This window comes from Pyxicephalus adspersus, chromosome 2, assembly GCF_032062135.1.
Source record: "Pyxicephalus adspersus chromosome 2, UCB_Pads_2.0, whole genome shotgun sequence".
Lineage (NCBI taxonomy): Eukaryota > Metazoa > Chordata > Amphibia > Anura > Pyxicephalidae > Pyxicephalus > Pyxicephalus adspersus.
In genome coordinates this window covers 15880572-15891195 of record NC_092859.1, presented here as the reverse complement: position 1 = coordinate 15891195, position 10624 = coordinate 15880572, and the positions used below count along the sequence as shown (strand labels likewise).

Here is a 10624-nt window from a genome sequence, read left to right as displayed (position 1 = left end):
TATCCCTCTACTCCACTTACCCACCCAGATCAATCAATTTACCAGATTGGAGGCCTCAGGAAGGTAAATTTGTAATTCTGCCTATGGTTCAGCTCTTCCTATAGATTTATCTAAAGGTTTTATTACCACATACATCAGTATTAGAACTGCCAATAGTTTGTTATGTCTGCAGCCCAAATAATGGGTATTTCCTCACACTGAGATTTCAGGACAGGAAACAAGTAACTTTACACTTTAATCCAAGTTGTATTATAAAAAAAAAGTTTCACTTCTCCATTTAAGCCGCAAAAAGGATAGCAAGTTTCTAACATGACACAGAGCAACTTTGTACTCGTTCAAAAAAAATCTCCTTTGAATCATTAAAATATTTTTTTGATCTCCAGGCAAGTAATTGCCCCTTGTGGACTTCGGGAGCTCATCGGTCATCAGGCAGCTGGAAACGTTTCCTCTCAACTCGTAATCAGTCAGACTGGACATTGCAAATTTGTAGCAGAAGATCCAGCAAATCCTGCAGCAGCGTGTACAATCTCTGTAAGACAATAGGCCTGATTAATTAATTAGTTCTCCAAGACTGGAGAAGATAGACTATCATGGGAGAACCTGGGTGATCTGGGTGTTATCATGGTGGTTCATAGAAATTGTAAAGCTTTACCACCTGGTGGGGAATGTGAGTAATGACACTAGACGGAGCTGCTGGCATGCCAAACTTGAATTCAACAATAAGCTGAATTGAATTGCATTAGGGCCAGATGTGTCTATTGAGGGCCACCTCTTATTAAAGCGTATATATAACCCACATCTATTGGTGGGATTTATAAAATGGTTCCTTCGCTTTGGTGTTGGGTTGGTCATGGAGTCTATCAGATAGGCAGCCCAATGCCCAACTGAAGGACTCTGCAAGGCGGGCTGACAACACTGCTAATTACAGAGCTGTGGTTTGGTGTTGCAACAAAAATGTCACAGGCTGAATGTCTACAGATCTACAAATGATGCCTTCAGTATAAATGATACTTCAGTATTTAATATAGCAATATTTATTCCATAGAAAAGGGCCTGAAAGTGTAAAAAAATTGGGGTCTATTTCTAAAACAAGGGCTCCTATTGCTACGGGGTATTTATTTCAAGGACATGTGACCTGTCAAAGTCACATGACTTGCTCCCGATATAAAGAGAACACTGTATGGGCCAAATTTATTAAGGATCTCCAAGGCTGGAGAGGAAACTCTTTCATCAGTGAAGCTGGGTGATCCAGCAAACCAAATATTAGACATAAAAAAGACAACTCTCAAACAATGATGTAGAAAACACAAGGGGTCTTTTTTTATTGGAGACCTACAAAACATGTTCATAGAAAGTAAAGAGTAGTGTGGGTCCAGCAGTGACCTATAGAGTGGATAATTGGAGCAGGTCACATGACTTTGGCAGGTCACATGGTTTTTTTCATTTTCCTTGGCATGAATGCCCCATAGCAGTTGATGCCTAATAGTAAGGCCACATCCCTTCTTTATAAATGGGGTCCCTGAGGTTATCACTTAGGGACTCTACTACTACTACTACTTTTCTTGACAGATGAAAACTTCCAGAATCTGTATTTGAACGCCTGGTTTCAGGTGACAACACCTCTCTGTATGATACGTTGTCTGCGTCATGTATCTGCTGAACATTCCTAGAAGAATGGAGAGCAAACCCAGCAACCCGAGAGAACAATGACAGCCAATTGTACAGAATGACTGAGTCACGGTTTGCTGAAACTCATGACATTACAGAAGGAATGACATCATCGTACGGGAAAACAACAACAGCACAATAAACAGGACCTGTCACCAAGAAAAGACGCAGCTAGAAGAATCAGGAACTTGAATAGCTTTGCAGTGTTTATTCCTTTAGTAAGTGATTCTGTTGTGCTTTTTATTGTTACAAAATTTGACTGCGCCAAGAAGAGTCAATTTTCTAGCACAGCCACCTCCCTTCCTTGCATATCATAGCCCTCTCCTGTTCTGGGAGTGTCTAATTGCTGTCTGTGCTGGCCTAGCTCCTTCACCCTTCCATCTCTACATAAACTTTTATGCAGCTTCAAGGAAGGAGTGAAGTAGATTTTTAAAAATAGCTGAGGCTACAGACATCACATCCAAGATGTGGCACCCAGCAGCAGCGTCTGGGCTTTAAAATGTCTACAGAACTGCAGCTTTTTATGGCACATAATCTACATAAAATGCAATAAAGATTCAAATATTTATGGATATCCGTCCCTATTTATTCATTCACTCCTAAGGGCACGCTGTATTGGCATCACCCTTGATTCTGCCCTCTCATTTACCCCCCATATTCAGAACATTTCCAGGTCCTGTCACTTTCACCTACGCAACATCTCCAAAATCCACCCCTACCTGTCCCCTGAGACCACCAAACTCCTTGTACATGCTCTTATCATCTCTCGTCTGGACTACTGTAACCTCCTCCTCTCTGGTATTCCACTAACCCGACTCTCTCCTCTACAATCTATTATGAATGCTGCAGCCAGACTCATCCATCCTTCCCTCCGCTCCTCCTCAGCTGCATCTCTTTGTAGTTCTCTCCATTGGCTTCCATTTCACCTTAGAATCAAATTCAAGCTCTTACCACTTACGTTTCTGACCTGATAGAAAAATTCTCCCCCAGCCGCTCTCTCCGCTCCTCCAATAACCTACTAATGACTTCCTCACTCATAACCTCTTTTAAATGAGCAGAAAGTAGGAGCAAGCTGAATAGGACGAGGAAGACCATTCCAGGGAGTTGGGGCAGCTCTAGAAAAGTCTTGGAGCCATGCATGTGATGAGGTTATGGGTGAGGTAGTCAGTAGTAGGTCATTGGAGGAGCGGAGAGAGCGGCTGGAGTATTTCTCTATCAGGTCAGAAATGTAAGTGGGACAAGAGCTGTGGAGGATTTTGAAGGCAAAGCACAGGAGCTTAAATTTGATTCTAAGGTGAAATGGAAGCCAATGAAGAGAACTACAAAGAGATGCAGCTGAGGAGGAGCGGAGGGAAGGATGGATGAGTCTGGCTGCAGCATTCATAATAGATTGTAGAGGAGAGAATCGGGTTAGTGGAATACCAGGAGGAGGTTACAGTAGTTCAGATGAGAGATGATAAGAGCGTGTACATTAATGGAAAATATCCGCTTTCTAAATGTAGGAGTTAACCTAAGATCTGCATAAGAGGTAAAGCTGACTTTATGTGTGAATTAACCTTATTAATAATGAAATAATTATCATCCGTTAATAAAGGGTGACAACCCTACCTAATGGCTGCTCTGCACGGCTCACACTGGGAGCACGTTTTATAGTTAGCATCGCTCTGTGGTGTGTGGGCGCCATCTAGTGTACAGTCTAGGAACAGCTCAGCCGGCGAACGATAGAGCGGTCCTCCAACACTAGAACGCCTATTGCATATATCACAGAACCAGGATTGCGCACAGACCGCCTCTCTTCCGGCGGATGTTACTATAGAGTTGTGGTTCTTGGCTTGGTGTGGGTTTCAGCTGTTGTGTCTTAGCTGTGGATATCAGGTAATAGAATTATTATTACATTTACATCGTGTGTTCTCTTATGATGGTGGTATAATATAGCTTAATATAAATGGATAGCTCTATTGCTGTGATTAATAAAGCGGACCTTTGCTTTGCTTGTGCTAGACTAAGTGACAGGGTCAGTGCAGTCCTGAGAAGAAGGAATTTATTTCCTTTTAAGGGGGCCAAGAAATTCTAGGTTTGTCTAGTTATAGGGGCCTAAGGAACACCCTGCCTCCCTTTTACAGCTCCCCTAGCCTGGATTGCCAATCATAAGGCCTGGTGCTGTCACATGGGTGTGCCACATTTGTCAGGTGACCTATATCTCATGGGACAGCCCCAGGATTTTATGTTTGGCTTGCAGCATCCAGAACATTGCAGGATATCAGCAGGGTGCTGGGAGCTGGAACATTCTGGCCTAGGAAGCCCAACACCAGCCCCAGGGTGAAATGTAGGCACCAAGAAGAGGGGGTAACATTAGGCAAAATTGCAGCACTGGAAATAGCTAAATCAACACTGGTATATGGAGTGTGGCCCTATGACAATTCCAGCATGATGTCAGGCTCTGATGCCAGGATAGTGGTGCTTGTTTACAATAAAAAAATTGAGATTGTAAATTCTTCAGAGCAGGGTCCTCCCCTCCTCTTGTATCTGTCTGTCATCTGCAACCCCTATTTATTGTACAGCGCTACATAATATGTTGGTGCTATATAACTCCTGTTTATTAATAATAATAATTGAGCAGCTCTGAGTGTACAAGAGGTGGTACAGCAGGCGTCTCATTACTCTTGTGAAGATGCCCTGAGAGTTAAAAAACTGAGCTCAGTTGCTCTGCCAGGGACCTAGGTCCACACTGAGAAGCTTGTCATCACCTCCCAGCCTGCACTGCCCAACGTAAAGAGGAACTAAACACAAAATGGCAAAAAAAAAAAAAAAACCCTTCAATCCCGCAGGGCAGTCTGATCACTCCAGGGGTGTCCTGCATCTGGTCCCGCGTCGTCCCGGAGCCGGTGTTTTGGGCATTGCCATCTTCTGTTGTTTTTTGTACGTCTTAAGACCCAGGCGCTGGATCGGGTGACGTAGGGGGAAAAAAAAAAAATTGCCGATCACACTGTGTGATCGGAAAATTTTTCTTTTTGTGCAAAAAGGCTCCTTCTGTGCATGCCAAACATGCTCGGGCATACGTAGAAGGAGCTTCCAGGATGCCTGACGTAGGTATCCCGGGAAGCTTTGTGCTCCCCTCATTCTCGACCTAGTCGATCAAGAATTAGGGGGCGTTGCTTTACCTTTCAAAAAAAAAAAAAAAAAAACACTAAATTTTTACTCTACATAAAAGTGTTGTCTACCATTATATGTAAAGTGAAAATTGTGAGTTTAGGTACGTTTTAGGACGTTTAGGTTTAGACAGTTTAGTAGAGGCCAAGACGGGGAGCACTTTTACCTGTTTTCTGGGTTCACATTTAGGATCTTGAACTTGGACAGAAATTTGCATTGATATGAAGCAAAAATGGGTACTTCAGTGTTCAACCCAGAACTTTTTTGAGCTGGGTGAGAAGTTGTAGGCGGGTGGTGGCCCTGTATTGTGACCCAACTCATCACCAACAGCCGGATGGTTACTGAAAAGTGCCGGGTGGTGTGCCGAGCTAAAAGGGGCTGGGGAGAACACTGCACTGCTATACAACGAATAAATATCTAAGGGGCTTGTAGTGCAATCTGCCTAGTCCAGGTCACATGTTCACAACTAAACTTGGGTCGCATACACATCTACTTTATTATAATATTTCTGGATGAAAATGTCTTTCAGTTTTCTCACTTAATTAGTCACTTAATTATATAACGCAACTTTTTTTTTCATTACTAGGTCTCACAATGATTGAGGTGGTCTGTAACGACCGTTTGGGAAAGAAAGTCCGCGTAAAGTGCAAGTATCCTTTTTAGAGCTGTTATGTGTTTACGTCTACTAGATCCACTTAGTGTTATTTTTCATTAATTTTTTTTTAATTAACTTCATGTAATGAAAGAGCAAATAAGAGTATCCCCAGCTAGAACTTGAATATCTTTGCACCATCCTCCAAGCGTAGTTTGGATTTACTTATTTGAATTCCCATAAATTAAATAACTGTAAATAAACAAAAAGTTCTGAACTCGCATGTAAAGTTGTTTGTGGAATCTTCTGCATAAAAAAAACTAAATGCCAGAATTCATGGTTCTAACATGGGTCATCTTGACAGCCTTTACACCATTACAGGATGCAGTAGTAATGTTGGCAGAAGGAACCAGTAAGTGCTATGGGGCATACAGGGCATTCATACTTTGTGGAAGTTCTGGTTTCAGAGGAAATTTCCCTTGGCTACTTCTCTTTAGTGGAACAGCATTCACCTCTATGGGTACAGAAGACATGAGAGTATATTCTATTCAAGCACATCTTAATTAGTATACCATAGTACCTTAGTTTTTAGGTAAGTAGGTATTTGAATAAAACACAAGGTATATAAAAAAAAGTCAGAATGACGCTATATTATTATTAATAAACAGTATTTATATAGCACCAACATATTACACAGTGCTGTACTTTAAATAGGGGTTGCAAATGACAGACAGTGACGCAGGAGCAGGATTTAATGATAATGTTGCCCGGGTGGTTAAGAATTAGGAGACCGATAATGTTTCCAGCTTTTTTTTGGCCATGTTCCTAGGCGTTTAGCCATGTGATCACTGCTCTCAGCCAACCTTGTTTCTGATCCCCCTTTAGCAGTGTTTTTATCAGCTGTGGATGGAGCTTGTAGCATAGAGAAAAGGCATGAAAATTTACAGTAATGAAATCGGTTTGTTTTAAGACATACTTTAGGCTGTTTAAATGATCGTGTCAGTGCAAAGCCCTCTTCCTTTATCACTATATTCCCCAAAGCTGGAACTGAAATATTGGTGGAGGAGTGAAGACATTCGTAGTATTAGCCTGCTAGACCTGAGCACTCTTCCATGGGTGCCAGGTACCAGTGTATATGGAAGTGGCACAAAAAGCTGGTAAGGGTAGTGAAAGAAGTCATAGGGAAAGGGGTCTTTGCAGAGATGCTCTATTTTTACCTGCATGAGCAGAATTAAAAGTGATAAAAATCTTTACATAACCAAATCTGATTTAAAGTTGGATTTAACATTAGAATAATTAGCCATCCCCAATGGATTGGAGGGTGCTGGCATATTCCTTCTTCACCTCCCAGTCTATGGCCATCTTAAATGGACGTGCTGGGATGATGTAACGTTAATCCCCGGAACACAGAAGAGAATTTGGGATTGACGGTTTTCTCTTGCAACAAATGCTAAGCTGCCAATGTGCAGCTCAGCAAAATCTGACATCTCGGCAAACTGGCAGGCAAGAGAAGTTCCATTTCTGCAATAATCAGAAAAGTTGAAAGTTGGACTTTAGTTCCAGTTAAATGTAAAACAGCCGGTGATGTTATTCTGTGATTTAAATTGAATACAGTCAGCGCTTTAGATTAATTTCCATTCACTAAACCGGTCAGTTTTTGTTAGTGTAATAAACTGTTGGATAAAGACATTACGTGGTCGTCGCTTGCTGTTGTGACTCCTTGACTCGGCTGCTCAGCTCAGAAGACACAATTAAAGATCTAAAGAAACTCATCGCAGCTCAGACGGGTACACGGTGGGACAAGATAGTGCTGAAGAAATGGTGAGCACAGGAATCCATTGTGTTAATAATATGCACATTGAGACCTGGCAAATATTGTCTTTAATGTATATTATGTTGGTTTCAGGTACACGATATTTAAGGACCATGTGTCACTCAGCGACTGTATCCTTTTGTCTGTAATCTGGTGAATGTATTGCGTACGTATGTTCCAAAACCTTTAATTGTTGGTAAAAATCCATATGGGGGGGATCTGGTATTGATAACTGCTACTTCTTCCTGCAGTGGGGCAATCTATATTTTCTAAGTCCAGAGAGACTGAAGGACAGGACACAGCTTCCAAAATTGATCTAAATCTATAGAGCTCCAAAGATGTGATTGTGAATGCATCAACTATGCTAGCTAGAAATATCACTGAAGTATTTTCACATTTCTTAGGTTGAAGAAATCTTTTCATATGCAAATGTTAGGGATCCATTCACACTTTTCTTTTTGCTGCACATTGCATTGACGCAAATGCTTTATCATGTGGTGCATTGAGACAGGTCATTTAGAATGGCCTGGCAATAAACATGCAGCATTTTTCTGACACTGCACACCACAGCACATGGTAATGGCTTAACTAGCATTAAGGTGTGTAGCAAAGTGTGTGTCGTAGCTGTTTTGCCTTGGCACAAATCTCTTCCTTATGTCTGATTAAGAAAATCAAAAGCTGTGGATACTAATATATATTGAGATCTTCACCATATGGTAAGTCCATGTAGTCTGTATTATTCCGCTGTGCATATGGAGCTCTATTAAGAGCTGCCATTACTGTATTTGCATAAGAACTGGTCGCACACGCGTACACACATCCTGCTTTCTGGCCAAAGACTACTCAGACACCATATCAAATACCGTGGACAGGCGGTGTGGGCCAGCTGAAGCAGCCATAGACCTCTATGGGCATGGCAGAGCAGTCATGACTAGAAGCATAATGCACAGGTCTCCTTTTATGTTCCTGTCTGCAGCTACAGTTCCAAATTAATACACAGTATTTATATGGTGTGGACATATTACGCAGCGCTTCACAAAGTCTATAGTCATGTGACTAGCTGTCCCTCAGAGGAGCTCACAATCTAATGTCCCTACCATAGTCATATGTCATTATTACAATCTGGTGCCAATTTTTGGGGAGAAGCGAAATAACCTAACTGCATGTTTTTTTGGAATGTGGGAGGAAACTCACACAAGCAAGGGGAAAACTTGCAATCTTCTTGCAGACAATGTGCGGATACAAACCTGGGACCTAGCGCTGCAAAGGTCAGAGTGCTAACCACTGAGCCATCGTGCTGCCCTATCATATCTTTTATTTTTTGGCTTCAGGCTGAATAGCGTTGGGCAGAGAGGGACCCTGACTTCCACCTTAAGGGATCCCAGTTGTTTCACCAGAATACATTATTATTAATCCTGCTCCAGTTTAAATTTTTCCCTTAACATTTTCTGTTTAGATGAAATCCACGATGGGATGAACCTGGAATTATACTACCAATAACTCCGCAGCACTTGCCCCTATTCTGAAATAAACAACTTTACTCAGATGATGGAATTTTCTTTTACCATCAAAAAGACTGTATTCTTCTAATATCTGCAATCTGAGATGTTTGTCTTCTTTTTTTCTGCCTGTTTTTATTACAAAAAACCTTATTAAGGATGAACCATTTTGGTTGAATTAAAAGTAAACCATTTTTTTTTTCAATCAGTTATTTGTGCATTTTGTTTAAAATAAAAGAGAATATTGTTCAGTAAAATATCAGTCTTACTGTTGGGTTGTTGCTTGTATGTCTAAAAGGCCACAGCAAAATGTATGTCCGTGTATTTGAGTTGGAGTCACAGTACCAGATCTTAACAGAAGGTGGCGCTAAAAGATTAAATCCAATATAAGAGTGCCCAGTTCTAGTAAAATCAGAGCAGCTGGGAATCTCCATTACAAATGTAAATCCCTATTTAATAATGAAAAATCCCCAATGACTTTAGCATTTTCAATAACGTGTAGCAGGTGCTTATCCTATGAAAGTGTCTTTTTGAACAGAACATAAAATCTAATTACTCCATTGCATATAAAGTAAGAATGGTTTTTAATCTCTCCATCACATTATAGAAGTACTTCCCTTGTGTCCTATGTGAGTCGTTGAAATAAGGTTTGTTCAATTTGAAGATTTCTCCAATGGGGACAATTTTGTAGAGTGGGGACATGTTATAATCTGACTATACAATTTCTGAATAGGTTTCACAACCTAAAATTACCTCAAATTAGTATCCATTCAGACATACTGTGCATTACACATTAGCAGCACCATTATCAGTTTTTATTGCTGTCTGGCATTTTTCCTTTAAGAATAATTTCCCTCTTTTCTTGTCCTGGTGTCATGAGTAGAAAGAGAATGGAATTATTCCCGATGGAGTCACAGCTTGAATGAAGTTCTCTGCTACTCTGTTTTATTCAGACAGGGAAACATTTAATTTGAAATGAAAACCAAACATGTGGAATTTAGGTATAAATGCTAGGCATCTGCTAAATATAAAGTTGTAAAACACATAAATGAGTGGTCTGATCTGACAAATTGCTATTCTTTTCAGGCACTCTTCTACTCTGCATGCCATAGGTGCTTCTGGGCCTAAGAAATACAGCTTGGTCAAGTGTGGTGATAGGGAGGGAGCAGAATTCACTGATCAGGTCATCTCTATTTTCTTCCAATCAACAAAATCCATTTTAGTTACCGTAAACAGTATTTTGTGTGAAGCCAAATTGGCTAAGGAACTGACGCCCTTCCTTTCCTGAATAAAGATGAATTATAGGAGGCTTGTGAAAAGGCAGATTAAGGTACTGTTTATATCGAGGCATTCAGGTGCATTTGGTAAGTTGTGTAAATCCTGTCCAGTTTTCAGACGTTAAATTGAAATATGCTGCTTAACAATCAGGATTTGATCATTGTGGCATTAGGGCAGATACTAAATATGTATTAAATTATTATTATGCTGGATTTGAATTTGCCAAGATTTGTCAGGGTTATTGTAGTGCAACTTGGGACGTGTCACTGGTACATCTATCCATCTGTGCCACATCTGACACTACGCAGGAAGTGTGTGAGAACTGGAAGAGAGAACTGGACATTTACTGCCACTTACACATGAAAAACTTTCAAATCTATGCAATCTCTAACCACTAACTTATCTGGTAAAAGAGGTTTTCTGAAGAGAGTTCAAAAAGTGGGACTTTCAGAGGGCCATCATATAAAAACAATTTTTTTTCTGTATCAAAAAACTTTATACAACAAACATTTGATAAAAACAAATAGTAGCATATTGCCTTTCACAGTGTGAATTATTTAAGATCTTACAATGTGTCAATAATACAATTGATACAATATTTTCTCCACTAGAAGGGGGGAAAGA

General features: G+C 40.6%; 1 protein-coding gene across 1 annotated transcript; it reads left to right on the top strand.

Moving 5' to 3' along the window:
- Positions 1-3414: 3414 nt before the first annotated feature.
- UBL5 (ubiquitin like 5) lies at positions 3415-8979 on the top strand. Its single transcript, XM_072399670.1, has 5 exons — positions 3415-3543; positions 5405-5468; positions 7148-7231; positions 7317-7354; positions 8680-8979. Exons 2-5 carry the CDS (start codon positions 5413-5415, stop codon positions 8721-8723), a joined length of 222 nt encoding a protein of 73 aa, XP_072255771.1. The 5' UTR covers positions 3415-3543; positions 5405-5412; the 3' UTR covers positions 8724-8979.
- Positions 8980-10624: the final 1645 nt, after the last annotated feature.